General features: G+C 47.4%; 8 protein-coding genes across 8 annotated transcripts; 3 read left to right on the top strand and 5 right to left on the bottom strand.

Moving 5' to 3' along the window:
• Window positions 1-1,281: 1,281 nt before the first annotated feature.
• J7337_006173 (uncharacterized protein) lies at window positions 1,282-1,640 on the top strand (the record flags this gene model as incomplete). The annotated part of the gene is made up of 3 exons (XM_044823837.1): window positions 1,282-1,379; window positions 1,429-1,485; window positions 1,538-1,640. The coding sequence occupies 3 exons, from the start codon at window positions 1,282-1,284 to the stop codon at window positions 1,638-1,640; spliced, it is 258 nt and encodes an 85-aa protein (XP_044682328.1).
• Window positions 1,641-2,773: 1,133 nt separating this feature from the next.
• J7337_006172 (uncharacterized protein) lies at window positions 2,774-3,718 on the bottom strand (the record flags this gene model as incomplete). The annotated part of the gene is made up of 1 exon (XM_044823836.1): window positions 2,774-3,718. One exon carries the CDS (start codon window positions 3,716-3,718, stop codon window positions 2,774-2,776), a length of 945 nt encoding a protein of 314 aa, XP_044682327.1.
• Window positions 3,719-5,136: 1,418 nt separating this feature from the next.
• Window positions 5,137-5,892, bottom strand: J7337_006171 (uncharacterized protein; the record flags this gene model as incomplete). The annotated part of the gene is made up of 1 exon (XM_044823835.1): window positions 5,137-5,892. The coding sequence occupies one exon, from the start codon at window positions 5,890-5,892 to the stop codon at window positions 5,137-5,139; it is 756 nt and encodes a 251-aa protein (XP_044682326.1).
• Window positions 5,893-7,079: 1,187 nt separating this feature from the next.
• On the bottom strand, window positions 7,080-8,843 carry J7337_006170 (uncharacterized protein; the record flags this gene model as incomplete). The annotated part of the gene is made up of 7 exons (XM_044823834.1): window positions 7,080-7,330; window positions 7,384-7,540; window positions 7,597-7,846; window positions 8,053-8,344; window positions 8,401-8,528; window positions 8,579-8,634; window positions 8,697-8,843. 7 exons carry the CDS (start codon window positions 8,841-8,843, stop codon window positions 7,080-7,082), a joined length of 1,281 nt encoding a protein of 426 aa, XP_044682325.1.
• A 383-nt stretch (window positions 8,844-9,226) lies between these two features.
• J7337_006169 (uncharacterized protein) lies at window positions 9,227-10,422 on the top strand (the record flags this gene model as incomplete). The annotated part of the gene is made up of 3 exons (XM_044823833.1): window positions 9,227-9,724; window positions 9,772-10,069; window positions 10,124-10,422. 3 exons carry the CDS (start codon window positions 9,227-9,229, stop codon window positions 10,420-10,422), a joined length of 1,095 nt encoding a protein of 364 aa, XP_044682324.1.
• A 709-nt stretch (window positions 10,423-11,131) lies between these two features.
• Window positions 11,132-12,376, top strand: J7337_006168 (uncharacterized protein; the record flags this gene model as incomplete). Its single annotated transcript, XM_044823832.1, has 5 exons — window positions 11,132-11,160; window positions 11,207-11,326; window positions 11,373-11,571; window positions 11,624-12,027; window positions 12,076-12,376. 5 exons carry the CDS (start codon window positions 11,132-11,134, stop codon window positions 12,374-12,376), a joined length of 1,053 nt encoding a protein of 350 aa, XP_044682323.1.
• Window positions 12,377-13,052: 676 nt separating this feature from the next.
• Window positions 13,053-14,078, bottom strand: J7337_006167 (uncharacterized protein; the record flags this gene model as incomplete). The annotated part of the gene is made up of 1 exon (XM_044823831.1): window positions 13,053-14,078. One exon carries the CDS (start codon window positions 14,076-14,078, stop codon window positions 13,053-13,055), a length of 1,026 nt encoding a protein of 341 aa, XP_044682322.1.
• A 650-nt stretch (window positions 14,079-14,728) lies between these two features.
• Window positions 14,729-16,638, bottom strand: J7337_006166 (uncharacterized protein; the record flags this gene model as incomplete). The annotated part of the gene is made up of 5 exons (XM_044823830.1): window positions 14,729-15,578; window positions 15,624-15,707; window positions 15,772-15,857; window positions 15,912-16,079; window positions 16,231-16,638. The coding sequence occupies 5 exons, from the start codon at window positions 16,636-16,638 to the stop codon at window positions 14,729-14,731; spliced, it is 1,596 nt and encodes a 531-aa protein (XP_044682321.1).
• Between the last annotated feature and the right edge of the window lie 1,665 nt (window positions 16,639-18,303).

The raw sequence follows: 18,303 nt of genomic DNA, 5'->3' as shown, positions 1-18,303 counted from the left end.
GATAAGATCGGTATCAGTGAAGAAGGGTGCAGACCAACAATATCTATTGGCTAGTTGGGTTCTGCCAAGGCGGCGTTGTATCCCACTAGTCCGCGAATCTGATCGAGGCTTGATATGCATGGCAGATGTGGGAGGGGCAACTTTACAGTTGTGAGATTTGGCGTTCATCGTCTGTTCGAGACCCGGATGTGGCTGGCTGACACCAACGCAAACGTTTGACGTTTCCTACCTACTGAAGCGGGGAGTATTTATTGCCCCCTAGAGACAAGTGAGACAGTAAGTGTTAGCATTCCAGTTTTCTCTCAGCTGTACGAAGTGCGGGCATGATCATCTTTCAGCCTCACCATATCTGCTTGAATGAAATGCTTCAGAGTGCCATTTTGAGTTCTTATCAATGCATGGCGTTGTTATCGGCTACAAGCGCGTAATCTAGGGTGCATCGCCTTTCACAGCCTCATCTTACCCAAAGACCGACAGTCGATACACCACGAGCCTTGGTTGTAGAGAAAGCCTGTTGAATAAATTCAAATATCTCCATAGAGCAATGATACTTAGGTATGACAGTTCTGATGTCAACTCCAGAGTCTTGGATAATTGCTCTAATTGCATGAAGCTGGTAGAGGTTGCGAATCAGCTGGATAAACCTGTTTACATGGTGTCTAGCCCTCCGCTGTAAGTGGCTGGTGGAAAGCAGCAGCCACATTTTGAGATACCTCAAGTAAGGCGAAGATGAAGTGCTTATAAGGAGTGAGGGGCAGCCCGACGGCATAGTTGGGTGAGCAAAGCCCTTTGAACCAACGGGTACGCTGTAAGCTCGCGCGGTTTGAGATAGCGGAAGGTTTCCGCCGCGAGTGCGATATTAAATGATGCCTAGCATAACCCGATAAGAAGCAGCACGTTTCAGATAAGAGCAGCGCAGCATGGCCTGACAAATACCCGTGAGCTTATGTGGAATTAGGCTAGCCTTGCAGATCTCCCAAGCCACAGCGCCTATCCTTTGCTTCCAGTGATATGATTAGATGCCGGCAGCCATTTGCCGCTACCCATGTTCAGAGTATTGACTCTGACCTCCAGGACCCTTGCTCTAAAGAGCTCATAAATATCTTTATAGCCTCACCATAGTTCTCATGATTGTTATTGAAATCTTAAAGTGTTCTGACTAGTCGCGCTACTCCCCATAACAGCCATGCAGATCATTACAATCTTTTCCTATTTTGCTGTTGCAGCTGCTGCGACGGATGTGATCACCGCAAGTTTCGTTTTACAGTAGCTGTCTAAGATATGACTGACTTCTGGCAGGCGAGGGTTTATGATCAGAGGAACCTCAAAGGGTCACACGAAGACGTTCACGGCTACAAATGCGGCAATGTTGGCTCCAGGTATGTTTGGCATTAGCAATCGTACATGGCTTTACTAATTCTCTAGTAGCAAGTTCAAGGTCAACAGCATCCACCTTCGTAGCAAAACGTTCTGCTACTTATATCAGTAAGATTAATGTTGGTTTGCATTTGACTTACTAATGCCAATTTTCTTCCAGGAAGAAGGACTGCAAAGGCTCTAGGATTTATGTATCGAGGGATGTCAACGATCTGCACCTGGACACCGTAAACTCGGTCCTTTGCGTCAATAATCCGAACTAGTTACAGGTCATTTAGATTAACTTCTAAGCAGCGTCCGCCACAATAGATTATCCACATTGTCCATCAGATATAAACACGGTCTTCTTCGAACGCGCCCGGTGATGCATGAGTCATAGGTCAGTCCAGAGCCTATCGTTTCTCACTCACAATTTCGTGTCGATCCTATCTTCACTGAAGCTTAAGGAAAGGGAATCAAATTTACGCGCTCTAAGTGGTCCTGAAGATTCACGTCCTCGTAGACTTCACTATGGCCTTTTGTCATTCCAGACCTCAACTCAAGGGCTTGCCCACGATCCAACTTGAGAAATTCGTGACAGCCCCGCTCTTGTGAGATAATGATTTAGTTCAACTACTAAGATTACGATGTGGCCATGTGGCAATTGCCTACCATACACTAGCGAATGCGATATCGGTCTGAGAGAGCTGAATTGAAATCGCCTGATATTATGTGATGAGCTTAAGAACATGACCTATCACAGATCTCTATTTGAACATATGTGCTGTGACATATGCAGAGTATCTACCTAGAGGCAGCAAGGCTGACTTAGTTGTCCTGGTCCGATCCCGCTATTATATATGTCAAACATGGCAATTATGGAAAAACTTTCTTGTTCTCTGACACGTCGGGCATGCGTCTAGAAAGACTTGTCTCACATTCTGCTGCGGAGCGTAACCCCAATCGTCGTTGTTCGCAGGATCAAGAAGAGGGTCCACAGAGCTCCCCACAGAAGCCTGGCCTCTTGAGCTGGTACCCGAGACTGGGCCCGTTAGGGAACGCCGTGAAGGAGGTCCCATCGAGCTACGAATTGAAGGAGGGGGGCCAATTGAGCTACGCGTTGAAAGACGGGCTGAGCTGCGGGCTGAAGGAGGGCCCATTGAGTCTTGTACTGATCTCCCCTCGCTCTCCGTATAAGATGTTGTTTAGCTTGTACTTCTTCGTAGTGGAGTAGATTCGATGCTACAGTGGGTAGCCCTCCAATGCTCGATAAACCCGTTTATCTGAAGCTTGAATACCCGCATAGCCCAAGTATAGGTGTTTTCGAGTATAAGCTGGAATTCCCTCACGTCACGAATCTCAGTCATATCTCCCTCCCAGATACGTTGCATCATCTAAGATGAATCATCATTAGAGCTTAGTTACGGACCCCAGATTTTGTACTTACATAGCCTTGATTTCGTCTCCCGTAAGACTCGCAAGAGCCCTCTCTATGGTACGCCATAAAACCTTCCGCATAGTACGTTATCCAGACACTGACCTTACTGCCGACTGTGGTCACGGCTGGAATTGGGGGAATATGCATCTGCTTACGCAGCTCAACGGCATACCTCGCAGCGATCTGGTTTAACTTGACGGCACACGCGCTGGCGTTGAGTGCTTGGCAGCAAACAGTCTCTAATTGCGCTGACCGTTGACTCTCACTAAGGCTTTTCTTGCCACTCTTATGCTCGACAATAAGCCACGGATAGCAATTCAGGTCTGCTTCTCGCGGCTCATCCTTGCCAAAAACCTTGAATGGGGAGGGACGCAGACCATGCATATAGAGCTCCTTCAATATAGACCATGAGAAGGACTCTACAAGAGATGGGACTGGTTCTTTATTCCATTCCCGACCTCTGTGGTCAGTTATTCGAGGTATAGGAGATTCAGCGGCCAGGTGGTACATGGGAAGATAGAAGACAAAGTCGGCCTTGGGAAGCGTCTTCATTTGATGTCCTTCCACCTTCTCCCGGAATGTTGTCCATAGAGCGTTGTTGCCAGGCCGTATAGCGTCATAATAGTAGTTCCATCGTGAGACTCTGCGCGATATATCTTGTGAGACCGAAGTGTCGTTCAGAAGTACATCAAAGAAGTTTTGTCGAAAAAAGTCTTCCCAGATTTTCTCATCATAATCGCCATCGGAATTTTTACTAGCCAAATATTGGATCTGGATGCATTCTTCAGAAGGCGGGCCTTGGTCCTGGCATGCAAAGTCAAGCATTGACTGGCCGAGCGACTTGACATGGGGGGGGAGCGGGCTTTGCAAGTCTTCCTCATAGAAGAAACCCGCCGCAGATAATTCAGAGCGGCTCCACGCCATTTTCTTCAAGCGAATCGAGCGATATGAGAGTTTGGGGATTTAAAAAGGGGGGAGATGGACAGAAGACGTGTTGGCTCATGTCTTTCTTTAATACATATGCACGGCAAGGTTACATCTGTTGGTTGAGATACCCGTATCCCTGCTGCATGGTGGGATAGTGTCAGGATGTCTTCCTCCTTGCTAAGATACCTCGCCGCAAAAACCCCCTTAGCAGTTTTAATAAGTGAGGATATGTGTGCGGTACAATAACTTGACCTGATCTCTAATGATCTGTTACAATCGATTTTGTCTAGAGCAAAATTCCCTTCTGTTTGTTACTTTGAGAAGCCTCAAGCTATCTATTTTATCCACAGCCATGTCATATCATGCTCTGTTCACTGCCTGGTGGTGACCATGCTTCAAGCACAGGAGCTGAAACAGGGATTGACGAACGAGCGAATTAAGAGTGTGCTTCCACTGAAGACTAAGCCTTAACCGTAACACTCGGCCTCTCCGCCACCTCCCCGAGTCTAGCGTGGAAAATAGCGTGCAGCCCCTCGTCAGAGAATCTGCAATGGAGATTGCGACTTACCAGGTGTCAGGTTCTCGGAGTCTCCGGTTAGGGCCCTGGTATTTCTCTCAAGGTGTAGAGTGCCCACGGAGCCTGTGAAACATGCAGTCAAAATCTATCGCTAAAACTAACCCTTCTAGTTGCTCAAATCCAAGAGACCCTATTCTCGATCCGTATTTGCTGTAGCGACACTCTGTCAACGACATGATGCAGACCCAAATGATGAATAGCGTCCCCATGAGACGTGATATCCTCCATGAACAGGTTTGAGTTAACGGTGAGCACTCTCCCAGCGTACCCGACAGCTACCTTCTCCCAAGCCTCTAGAGTCTTCGACTCCAGCCTCACATCTACTGTGCCTTGCCAGCATATCGAACCATGCTCTTTGCGATAGGTAAAAGCGCAAGCTTCTCTTCTTTCTCCGTGCCATATAGTCAGCGCCTGAAGCTCAGGCATATTGAGTGCGACTTGTGCAGCGGTTTGGAAGAGCTTATTGGTCTGATGGACGTCGGCCTTGGAGAAAGCTCGGTGTGTCAATGTGAGAGTTTTTAGTCGAGGCCATCTCCAACTTGGTTGGCACGCGTCGAAGAAATGCTGGGCATCGATCATGAAAGCGACGGAAAGATGCTCAAGCCTCTGGCTTCGCATGGCAAACACCGCGCCCAGGTCGTAAAAAGGAAGTCTGACCCGTCCTGGATTCATGTCCGATAAAAGGCCTCTACCAAGAGCATACAATTCCAGGAAATTCTCATTGAAATCTTCGAATATGGTGACTTTTTTAACGCTTGCTGGGATATGTTGGATTGTTCTTGCAAAATCTATTATTTGTTCTGTCAGCATTTTAACATCTTTTTTTTTTTTTTACTTCTTACTTACCCATATCTGATACTTGCTGTACTACGTTCATGTGTGACTGCCATAGTTCGTAGTGGATCTCATCCAGGTTTGGTAGCTTTGACCAAAGGTATCGTATAACATCAGGATCGAACTGCTGACGGCACTGGCGGCGTAGGACAAATTTCGTCACGGCATTGACAGAAGGAAGATTGTCTCGAAATCTCAACTCAGATAGCCCAAAAGGGCGTCGTAGAGCATCGTCTGGTGGCGCTTCAGTGACCCTGCCTTGAACCCACCCGTGACCGGGATCGTGAATGAGATCTTCACTAGGCTTTTCACAATCGAATTTATCTTCGCCAGGAGCTCCGAAGTAATTGTTTTTGAACCAGTGCTGTGAGTCGCTTGGGCAGTAAACGTTAAGTTCCAGAGTCAAAGGTTCTCTCCACGTCGTCAGGATGCGGAATAACCTGGTGATGGCTTCTCTCAGGATCACCGCAATGGAATATGACAATGTTGCCGACTCTCTCTTTCGGCATGCTTGACAGGTATATCCTTTGAGCTCTATATTGAGCCATAGATGCTTAATCTGCCCCCTGTAGTGGTCGTTGAGCTGTTCGAGGTGGTCGAGACACGTGGGGTGAATTCTGATATGAGAAAAGGTCCTCTGTTCAATGAAGGTTCGCCATTCATTCGAGACTGAAGCAAAGAGTGCGATTCCTTTGTGTGCTGTCAGAACTTCCAAGATCAAGCAACGGATCTCAGCAGGTAAAGAGTGCCAGTGGACCATTTTATCGGCGTTTTCAGCTAGACAAGACGATGTGGTGATGGAAGTCACAGATGAGGAGTCGAAGGAGATTTTATTCCTAAGAGAGTTCTACTTGTTGACTTGCTGAGGGTTAGCCTGGCTTTATAATAATGTTCAGCGTGCCCAAACATTTAAAGCTACAGTTCCGGGCCATGGTTCTGGTTAATAGAGTATCACGACAAAGTTTGTATGTACATTTATGCCATAGTAATTGGTCAAGACTTCTGACGTAATGTCTACATTGTGACCTGGATCTGCCATTTTAAGTTACTACATCTAGCCGAGAGTATATATTGAGCACCACGAACTCAGTTAGTACGGGATCTAATTGCGTGTGAACGGAGTCTTATTTATCTACCAGAGCCTAATCTAGGGCTACCACCCTGTACAATTTGGGATCTAATCGCTGCGCCATTTACGGTTCTTTGTATTAGCTTCCACCTTAAACTTTAACCTTGCGGCCACCAATCGGACAGGTAGCATGTTAAGTTCAAATGTTAGAAGGTGGGCTTGATATTTACATTGTAAGGTCTAAATCTAGTCAATAAAACCATGCAAGTTTGCCTTGGTTTGGTATCATTTGGAACCTAGTCTACCAGAATCCTACGAGTCACAGTTGTAGTAGTACGAGTCACCTGCAGCCACGTTCGTAAACATAAACTCTCTTCTGGTTCTCGGACATCTCTTACCTTGGATAAACAGCCCATCTTATCAGCTCCGATGATTCCTTTGCTATTCCTTGCTGACTTGATCGGGCCTTTGGTCTTTTACGGATCCTAAGGCCGAGGCCAGATTTACATCACCGACGGTCTGCTACTCTGCCGATTGGATATACGCACGAAAATGCCGATCTATATTATACGAGGTATTTGTCTGTAGGATCTTACAATTCCTAGTTTCCTAGACTGCCTTCGATGACGATCTCATCTCGGGGAAGATGTTGTTTCCGCCCCTTATAGAAGCAAGCGTAAAATGCGCAACCTGCAATAAACCCTGAAATCCCTACGGCTCCATACATCCACACCAGATACGGGTCCTGCGAGACTGCGCCAAGTGCAATGCAGATCGCAGCAGCAACGGCGATGGTCAGCCAGAACAGAGCTGAGATGACAGATCGGAGGCTAAGAAGCCTTGTCAGTACACACATCAAAACAAAGGGATGTGAAGGCTTACTTCTTGGGAGCTTGAGTGAAGGCTAGCTCGAGACCTGTGATAATAACAAAGGCTTCGGACAACGCCACGAGGATATAGGATGGTGCTTGGATCCAGACGTGGATGCTGTTTGGTGGTGACTTGTAAATGTAGTGTTGGAGAACGCATGCGTATGCCATTGAGATTGAGGCGAACATGAAACCCATGAAGATGCGTGTGACGGGGTCAAAGTCGATTCTGTACTTTCGTAGGAGGGGGTACACGATCACTGAAACTTCGTGTTAGGGACAGCAGGTGACTATTTTCCGAAAGTGCACTTACAGTCGAGGAAGGGAATAAAAAAGCAAAGAGCAATGGGGTCGAGGTTCTGTAGAAGATCATTTGGTGTTCCGTGAAGAGCCATGGTTCCAGCCTGGGAAATAAGGTTGTTCCACATCTGATTCCAGCAGATGAAATAGAAAGGGAAGAACAAGAACATCTAGGCACAATTGTAAGCATTTACGTTAATGGTAACGAAACTGACTGAATACGTACTTTACAGCTTTTGAGTCCCCGCTGAACATCACCGACGTACTCATCGGTGTATCTCTCTTGACTAGCCAACGGGTACTTGTCACTGTGACCTGTTGCTCTGAGAACTGATGGTCGTGCATTATCGAAGCCCTTCTCCTTGATGGCGATGCTAGTTGTGCGGCAGGCGTCGAGAATGGCTGAACCAACTGGGGGGACGCGGATGTACTTGTTTCGGCCTGAGATGAACACAGCGGCGGAAATGAGAATGGCACTGTTTGAGAAAAGTTAGTTTCCGAGCTGAGCCTGGGTCAACGGCATTGGACTTACATCAATGGAACCAAGTACGCCAGCCAGAACGAATGATGGGCTTCAACATTGACCGTGATGAGCGGTGAAAGAGCTCCAATATTGACGACCCAATAAAACCTTGACGTTGATTAGCGGGTAAATATACTTGACTGGGTACAACTGTCTTACCACATAAAGAGCCTTTGCACGGTGAGCTCCGGATCAACGATGACCTCCTCTCCTGACTTGAGGGTCTTGAGAACGGGGTGCGAATGCTGATACTGCTCAGCGCACATCGGCGTAACATTAGCTTTAATTCCTCCTGTCCCGAGGCCAATGGTGATCATAGCAGCGACAAGACCACCAAGGCCAGCGTTATTAAGGAGGGCCGTGGGTGTTGAAGTCGAGACGAGAATGACGAGGCCGATGACATAGATGACGCAGGCGCAGCAGATGGCTCTGAACTTTCCGAGATACTGATCTAAATATCTACGGTTAGACAAGGGCTGAGTGCATGATGCTGCTTGAGGGGCTTACCAGCGACGATAGCGCCAATGACTGTTGAGGCATAGGCCCAGAACTTGAAGAAGTTGCCGAGGGCTGTTGCGACAGCTTGACCTTTTCCAAGGGCGCCTGGAAGGTCGGAGCCGGGGTCGTACGGGTTGCTAAGCACTGTTAGTATCATAAGAGGTGAAGCATCGTGATTGTGACAAACTTGATGTAATTCTGGATCGGTCCAGAAAGACCAAAGTAGGTAAATCGCTCACCGAGCTACATGGTGTCAGTCAGTTCAATTCCCAGTCTTTCAATCGTTCTGGAGTCTTTGGTCTTACCTCGACAGCCAAGATTAACAATGCAATCTTTGGCAACTTATCGGGAACCCTCCTCAACCCTCGCCACTGCTCCTCCCGTCCCGCAATGCTCTTGGCATCACCAGCATTGCTCTCAATCTTCTTCTCCATGTTAACTTCAGTCGTCATGTTCTCAAACTTGATCAATGTCGCAAAGAAATGATTCGACTCTCGTATGATGGTGGGTTCTTCATTTCTCGGGATGCAACGCCCTGTATATAAACATCATGAGTTGGAGAACCTTACCCCGGACCGACAGACCCATCCTGCTGGGAGATAACGCGGGGTCATTGCTGTGGGTTCTGATAGGCGGCGTTCGACGGCCTATCTGGCGCTATCTTGGGAGATAGCGTGGCTGATCGGCGTTGAGAACGCCGCCAATCAGAAGTGACGCCGATGTTGGAGGCGGTTTAGATGGGAGATAAAATAAGTATTCTTAAAAAAGGGCGTATTAATGGAATTTATCTAGTGAAAATTTGTTGATTTCGACTATTATCTTTGTTATCTTGACCATGTCATATACTACGACAGCAATTGAAGAGGCCACAGCCTCATTTCCAAGCTTGAAACGCTTGGAAATAGGACCGGATGAATACCCTGGTCTTGATCCCGAATGGCGAAAACTATGGAACACTCATGGAAGTTCCATGGTTCGGGCAGATGAAGTCAGCATCGAGGAGTATCGCCTCAATCCCGCAAAATACAGCTTCACCTATCCGACATACAAAGGTCCAGAAGTCTTCCATGTTGAAGATAGGCAAATCCCAGTGACGAAACCAGAGGGCTCGATCACTGTGAGAATCTATACTCCAGAAGGACCTGGGCCGTTTCCTGTTCATCTGAACTTCCATGGTGGAGGATGGGTGCTAGGAGGTCTTCAGTCTGAAGCAGCATGGTGTCGACACATGTGCAATAAGGCTTCCGTCAAAGTCATCGATGTTGATTATCGTATGGGCCCGGAATACAAGTATCCAACAGCCATATATGACTGCTGGGACGCTGTAAAATGGGTGAGTCCGAGTTTTACTTTCCAAAGTATTTCTCTAACTGGATGCAGACCATAAACAACGCGACTGAGCTTAATATTAACCCACAGAGCGTCTCGTTCGGAGGTCTTTCAGCAGGTGGACATATGACTGCTGTTTTGGGTCATTTTGCTCGCGACGAGGGCATCGACATCAAGTTGCAGCTCTTGATTGTCCCGGCTACAGACATGCGCTACTGTAACTCAAAGATAAAACAACTCACTGCAGAGAACTGTCCATATGAGAGTGTCTTGCAGTTGAAGGATGTTCCATGGGGGCCTCTTGGGCGAGAGCAATGGTTCTTGAAATATTTCGTTGGCGAGGACGCTGGTAAGCACAATCATTTTATTCGTAAGAGAAGATGGTATTGACAGTGTTGAACAGATGAGCTGGAGGATAAATTGAATAGCGAGTGGATCCTTACTCCAGTTATCGCCCCAAACTTCAAGGATCTTCCTCGGGCGCATATTGTCACTGCAGAGTTTGATCTCGAAAGAGACGAAGGAGAGTATTATGGGCAGTTACTAAGGAATGGTGGGAACGAGGTTACGGTGAAGCGCTATGCCGGCTGCCCTCATGCTTTTGCGCATTATAATCATCCAGAGAGAGGTTTGGCTAGGGCCTTTGAGTTCATTGAGGATACGGCCAAGTTATTAAGAAATGTCCACAAGATAATTTCATAGAGCATAAAGTATTTTGACTCAGTCTCTACCCCGATGGCATTTTATTATGAACGATTTGTAAACCATTGATCATTAGCTCTGAATTAAAGGTTTATTTGCTGGACCCCAATGCGACTGGCTACCCTGCAGCGTAAGGACCGACATTGAGTACTACAGTATACAAGCAGCAGCTAACAAGCCTCAAAGAGCAAGAAAACATCAAGCTTTATTATAAGATGTTAGAATGAGTTCAGTATACGGCCAAAAGTCAATAAAGCTATGCTGGGCTTGAGTGAATTGACCTAAGTCTTTACATCATTCAAAAGCAGTGTCCCGAGTTTTCTTGCCTTCCCTGACTAAATGAGAGTGGCTTATGTCAATTAAATGGTTGAGTTTTCTCTTCTTTATTGAAACATATTTCGCCAGTCGCCGTTAATAGTTATTGAGTCATCGTACGATTCATATCTCTGGATCCAACAATCTTTTCCGTGGGGATGTTTCCCGCGGCCAACTGCGCAAACGCCACCAATCACATTCGACGCCGACAAAGATGGACAAGGGTTGGCCGACGCTAGGCCAAATCGGATTTGTCCGCGGTTGGTAGCTGGCATCGTGAAAAGGTTGAGTAGCCTAAGATAAATCTCAAGCGCCCTTCGTAGCAAGAACTTCTTCTATCTAATGAATACTTTCACTTGGATTTATTTGTCAATTATATATCTTGAGATCAAGAATGGCGTCTAATAGTATTGTCATCGTCGGGTAAGTCGCCTCATCATAACTCATGAGCCGTCTCTGACAAGGGCAGCGCGGGAATCATTGGTCTCGACGTTGCTCTCGTTCTCTCCCAGCAAGGCTACGGAAAGAACATCACAGTCATAGCCGAATACCTCCCTGGCGACACTTCGCCGTCATACACATCTCCCTGGTAAGTCTCTCACAAGTTCAAGCCGCGATATATACTAACAGACCAGGGCTGGCTGCAACTTTTCCGCCATTTCTGGCACCGATGCCAACGCGATAAAATGGGATCGCCACGGCTATTTACACCTCAAGAAGCTGGCCGCAGAAGACTCTGACAAGTCTTTTGTGAAAAGGACGCCTTCAATTGAGTTCTGGGATGATAACGTCCCGCATGACAAGATCAAGGCTATGGCCGACTATCTTGACGACGTGAGTTAACAATAAGATCACTGACTATATAAAGAGTTCTAATGGCCCATAGTTCCGAGCTTTGTCCGCTCAAGAGCTTCCTGATGGCGTCAAATTCGGCTGTGCGTTCACCACATTGACCGTCAACGCACCAGCTCACTGCTTGTACCTGTACAAGAAGCTGAGAGAGGAATACGGCGTGCGATTTATCCGCCGCAAGCTCGGAAGTATCCATGAGGCATACGAGAATCCGGCAACAAAAGTTGTCTTCAACTGCACGGGTAACGCAGCAAAGACGCTTGCAGGCGTGCAAGACGAGAAGTGTTATCCAACTCGAGGCCAAGTCCTTCTCGTTCGGGCATCGCATGTGAGTACCAACATCATGCGTCACGGCAAGGACTACGAGACGTATGTCATCCCTAGACCTGGATCAAATGGAAATGTCATCTTGGGAGGATACATGCAGAAGGGCAACGAGTAAGTCTCTTGGTACTGGAGCTTAGAAAACGACTAACAAGATGATAGTGATAGCGCAACGTACTCTTCAGAGAACGAGTCCATTCTCCAGAGAACAACAGAGCTAAGCAAAGAGCTGCAGCAGAAGGAACCCGAGGTCTTGGCTGCATTTGCGGGCATGCGACCATCTCGTGAAGGCGGCGCAAGAATTGAACGCGATGAGATCCCCGTTAATGGAGAAAGACGTGTCATTGTGCATAATTATGGCGCTGGTGGTACAGGCTTCCAAGCTGGCTACGGTATGGCATTGGACGCCGTCAAGAGCATCGAGGACATTCTGAGCACCCTTCCGACCAGGTCATTATTGTAAGCAAAATTATATAGATCTGTAATTTTATGTTGCCTGCTTTGACGCGTCTAACGCAAGCTTCACATGCGGTTCCAATTTGAGAACTTGGTCGACCCCTCGCCAGAATATGGCATCCATCCTCAGTAGACCCAGTCGAATGACTACAAAAGCATTGGCTTTGAGACGCATTTGCTTCCGCGTCGCTTGGAGAAGCTCCATCGATGAGAGTGCTTCTTCGTATGTAGTGGCTGAGACAAACATGAATAACATGGCAAAGCAGAGTGACGAGAATGCACTTTGGCACCAAGGGGGCCAGTGTTCTGCTGTTTCATCGCTTTTCAGAGTTTTGAGAAAGTCAGAATATTGTTCCAGGACTATCTTCAGGCTCTCGCGCGGAGACCATTGATCTAAAGTGGATGCTGAAGGGTGAGAATCTTGGGCGTGAACTGCAGCGCGCAGTATTAGTAGTTGTGTGTAATAGTGGCCGAGTTTGATGGCCATTCCAGGCATCGACCTGTCGCTATCGGAATCAATTGAGCTTGCTCTATCAGGTTGAATACGTTCCAAAGGCCCTGAAAGTTCAAACACAGTTGTTTGTAGCTCTTCTGGCCTCGGACTTAGACTTGATGATCGAAGAGAGCTAGAGACGCGTCAGCCTCATATAATGAGAGTCGGTAGCAGAAAGCTCCAAGACTTACTAAAGCCGGTCAAGGGTATTACCAAGGCAGGATGTGAGAGCCGAGAAGGACGTTATGCTGGTCCACTGCGATGCATCGAGGCTAGAAGCAAGTTGATCGTGAGCCGACAGCTCGTCCACCAACCAGTTCTCGCGGTTGATATGAGGTGGCCTTCCCAAAGCGGCTGCTAACCACTTATCCATCGCAAAGATGAAGAAGGACAGTCTACGTCGAGCAGCTATTTGAGCCGATGGGATATTCCAGAGGGAGGGGTCGAGATGGAGCCCGATGTTTGTAGCTGCTGAGACTAGCGTTCCCATTGTGGTCCATCGATACGATGCATCTGATACAAGGGGGTTCGAGGAAGGTCTGACTATAAGTAAGAAGAGAGTTTGCACAGTGGCAATATTTGGTGAGTGAATGTCGAAAGCAATCGCGGTATTGATGAGATGGGCCAGGTCTTCGGCATCAGGTGAGTCATACGCTATGTCAATGCAGAGTTGGTCGTCGTACATGGCGAAAGGTAGTGCAATTGAATAGATAGCTGCCAACAAACAAGGCGAACTCGTTACAGGATCTGGAGGAGACTCTGTTGAGAATATCGGGTAATGTGGTGCAATAAATCTGTCGTAAAGACTTATCAACCTTTTGCCCATATTTTGAGAGACAGTCTTCTCGAGTTCCGCTCTTTGTGCAGATATAGGAACGCCGCTGTGCCCTGCTTCTCTTCGACTTTGGGCAAACAGCGATGGTTGCGAAACAAGGAACTGAACTGGCGGGTTGCTGTTCACTGATCTAATGGCGAGCTGCTTGAACTTGAAGGTACCATGCTCATCTGATTGATAGCGCTGGAGCAGATAAGGATCCATATCTCCACTGAGCCCAAGGGTTTCTGGGTGAATACTCTCATATCCATCCAGCAACGGATATATCTTGCTGCGCCCATCTAGTGAGTCAGCCGCGGTGGATGGAGGGTTGTTAACTGGTGTTTGGAACATGAACTGATACTCAGAACCTTCTATGTCAAGATTGTGAAGGAAGTCCATGTTGATGTCGGGAAAGCCGCCTGATTCCGCCGGCGAGATATCGTCGTGATTAACGGACGAGATAGGTCCTTCTGCAATTCCACTTGATGGTCCAATCACATCCTCTGCATCATGAGATTCAGGGCTTGTCTCTGCTGTTTGTTGCCTCTTCCGAGGTCGGGCGGCCTCCACAAAAGTGCATTCCTTCCCGTATTGCTGACATAACCGACATGGAGGGGAGGACTCGATTCGACACGCAGTTTTACGAGAGCGGCAGAAGTCGCAGGGTCTTTGCCGCTTGCTCATGTATTTACGCATCATGAGAAGTGGAAGAAGGAGATTGAGATAACGAATCAGAATTTACTAAACCGATCGGATCTAAGCTCTAGACAGCACGTGATCTGTCCTAATTTGGGGAGACTAACATTGGCGTCAAGCTAGACTCGGGACAAGATATGGCAGACCTACTCATTCACTAGCATGCATTTGTAACGCTGGTATGGAGCATATCACGGCAAGAGGAATGAGGTTCACGGCGAGAGCCAAAGGGCAACCAGGAAGCGATACAATCATTACGTAGTAGACTCTCAATTGTACCTTAATTACAGTTATCAACCTTTTATCATTGGAAATCAGGTATTAATGATAGGTATGTAGAGATCCAGCCATCATTAGCCAATATGATAGAAGAGTTTGGACATCTTGCTTGAAAGTCGACTGACAATAGATGTCTCGGATGAAGCCGAATAGCCACTCCGTGTTGTTTCCCCAGAGCGCCTCCGTGACTGCATTTCCTTGACAAACTTTGGCCATGTGTTCGTCAAAACGAGATACTTGATGTGTTGCTCAATGGAATCGAAGACATTAGGTCCGAACTCGGCAGGGATAATCCCACTATAGTTAGGCCTCTCCATGACTAAAGTTGGTGCTGACTCAAGGGACATCGTGGTTTCAAACGGTACAGCTGGGTGCACGTTCGTTTGTCCAAATGTCTCTCGTGCAGCTGCTTCGAACATCTTTTCCATGTACTTGAGATCTGCGGATCCAAGATTCAGTGGGAACTCGGCATCGCGAGGACTGATGAAGGTGGCATATATATCCAGTCCAGCATTGTACGCATCGCGAACATCTGCCTCGTCTGGCTCTGCACGCCACGAGATCTTCCACCTAGTAACCTCAGTCAAGAAAGAAATATTCTCTCCAGAAAAGTCGTTCAGAGCTGAGAAGTCTTGGAGGGGTCCAGGATTGCTGTTGAGGGTGTAGTTGAAGGCGCTGATGGTCAAAAGGGTATCTTTCATCTCTTGATCTGACGATTCATATCCTCCCTTTTCGCCGAGACGAGTAGCTACCTGAGAACCTCTTCGTAGATCATTGAGCTCTTGGAGAGTGGACGTTGAGGACGTGGCATACCACTCGACATTCAGACTTTCGATGCGCTTGACGAGGATACGTTGTTTGATGACTTGGAACGCAGGGACGAAAACAGCAAAGATCTCGATAAGAAAGATTGAGACGTGAATCCTAGACTTGGTGAGTGATTGGTCGTATGGGCATTTGTGAACTTACCATGAGCTTGGAGGGAAGTAGAAGTTGACAGGCGCGAACGCTGGTACATAGCTTGCAATCAAGAACATAGGCGTTGCGTGTAGGCTGTTGATTACTGTCGGTAAAGTGACTCGAATATATTGTATCGTGCGAATGGCTAGGTACTCACCTGGAGAGGCAGCAGCCGATCGTTTGGGTTCGCCACCCCGTAGTATCGCGGATGTTCCATGTCCTCCAAAGCAGAAAGGGTGCAACCTGACGAAAGAAAAGTTAGCCGGGGACAACAGTATCAGCTCGAAGGGTTCTCACCATCCATGTCCAAACTACTTGCCAGAGTACAGAGGGCCACCACTCCCAGCCCCGGCCCAACTCAACTATTTGCTCAGGAAGTGTCTGACTCTTGATCTCGGTACCCGGAATACCATAGGTAGGATGGTATTTGCGACATGCTAACCACATGCCGACTGTTAGGATAACCTACTCGCCTCAGTCAGCGTTTCACCTAGTCCACTATGACAAAGCAAGGCTAACTGACCTGGACGACCATACCAATCCCTGTGAGGACCAACAGCTTTTTGGTATATTCCAAGCTTCTAAATCGGCACAGCCAAGAATTGCGAGGATGTACCGCATTAAACTGGTCTCTCAAGCGTGCGCTGCTATACTTCTTTTGCAGCTTAGCTACATGAAGAAGTCGGCTGTTGCTAGCGTGGAAAAGAGCAATGCCGAGAGGGAACCAGATTCCCATGAAGAAGTACTGTATGTCGTATGCCAGAACTATAGGTATGGTAGGCCCGACAGTGTACACGATCTGACCGAGGATCCAGTAGATGTGAAGGAGAACAATCGCAGAAAACGAAAGAAGGAGGCCGCGGAGTCTGAGTAATGGATTGCTGCGGTTTTTCCAGCAGAAAGCCATACCAAGAAGAACCAGGAGGGTCCAAACGACGCAAAAGTCAACGTAGAATACTCCAACCCAGTCCCACCTGGCTGGGCTAGTTGGGAGGTTGTAGATGGTGACTGGTGGTGCGTCCATGGTGTCGTTATCTCCCGGATGCCGTTGCGATAAAGAAGGCTACAATGGATCAAGCCCAGAAACAGACTTCTCTTTTATTATCAAGAAATTGCTTGGTATTAGTATCGGGTGGCTGAGGGGCAAGCTATTATGTCTTCCCATACACAATTACAATCAGCAGTGTGCAGTGTGACCCTGCCCTCCTATTCCCGGAAGTCTTGAATCATACTAAAGCATTTTTGGCTAAGCGTTGAAGATCGCAGCGAGAGCGCCGCAAGGGAAAATGTCTCCTTGCATTAAAGAACGGCTCACGGTCTCAGATCTCATCGAGGAGGGTCCGATGATGGTGTGTCTCAGATGATCCTAAGGCGAAAAATTCTCCTTGCATTGCTATCGAGAACTTCTGGGATTGGATTGTTGACCCTCTGCATTAGATTAAAGTTAGAGTTATCTGGTTTAGAGAGCGCAGATTGGTCACCATGAGTATGACAGCTTTGATTGAAAGAGATTTATTTGATTCAATCAAAGGTGGCGGTCAGATTGACCTTACCAAGCTACCAAACTTAGATCATGCAGTGGGCCCGTTCTGATCAATCAGAGAGACCTGGGCTGCTCACATCGCAACACTATCTTAGTGCCAACAATGGGAGGGCAACTACAAGTCAGTTTAACCGCCAAATGTTTACAGGATCCATGATCTATTACGAATCAATGAGGCTGTTGGTATTGTAGATCGGCTAAGAGGCCCTGTGTTCTCTCTACGTACTGCATATCGCCTTAAGCTATGGATACCTATTAATCTGTTGGTTATGACTATTGGCTCAGGAAATCACAAGCAAGGCTGTGACGCGAATTACATCGCCAGCAAATCAGATGTGCAGGAACACTCGTCAGGCAGACTCAGCTGCTGATGCCTTACCCCGCTCTTCATTGAAATTAATCGCTCTCGCAAAGCCCAGTTCAATCATATCGACTAGTTTGGTTCGTTCACTCCAACGGACCTTTTTTCAGTGATCGCTTTTCCGGACGCGTGTCATATGTGTGATGCAAGCTACAGTTTGATATCATTGAGCTAGTTCTGCGTTCTGCGGTCAGCAAGTAAGCGCCCAGTCTTGTCCGCCCTTCGCATGCAATCAATACTCATCGGACCACACAGATTCATCGACAGTGGTCTCGATCTTCCAAATAAATCTGTCAGACCAAATTGACTCCAATGCGTCTTATCAACACACATACGTTGGAACTCGAGGAGTTCTTCAACGAAAATGCCCCACCTTATGCTATCTTGTCTCATGCCTGGGGCAACGAGGAGGTCAAGTTTGAAGAATGGCAGAACCGTCAGCAAGCCTCGTTGAAACAAGGATATTCTAAGATCTTGAAAGCATGTGAAGAAGCTATGAAGCACAACTTGGAGTGGCTCTGGGTTGATACGAACTGCATCGACAAGCGCAGTTCAGCAGAGTTGTCGGAAGCGATAAACTCGATGTTCGCGTACTATCAGAATTCTGAAGTTTGCTTGGCCTACCTGGCTGATGTTGTTACCTCGAGTCAAAGTGAGGATGTATTACGTTCGCAAATTGAGAAAAGTCGCTGGTTCACCCGAGGCTGGACACTTCAAGAGCTTATAGCGCCCAAAAGCCTGATCTTCTATGCTGCGGATTGGTCTCATATTAACAGAAATGACGG

This window comes from Fusarium musae, chromosome 4, assembly GCF_019915245.1.
Source record: "Fusarium musae strain F31 chromosome 4, whole genome shotgun sequence".
Lineage (NCBI taxonomy): Eukaryota > Fungi > Ascomycota > Sordariomycetes > Hypocreales > Nectriaceae > Fusarium > Fusarium musae.
The sequence above is the reverse complement of the archived record's forward strand: the minus strand, read 5'-3'. Positions and strand labels throughout refer to the sequence as shown.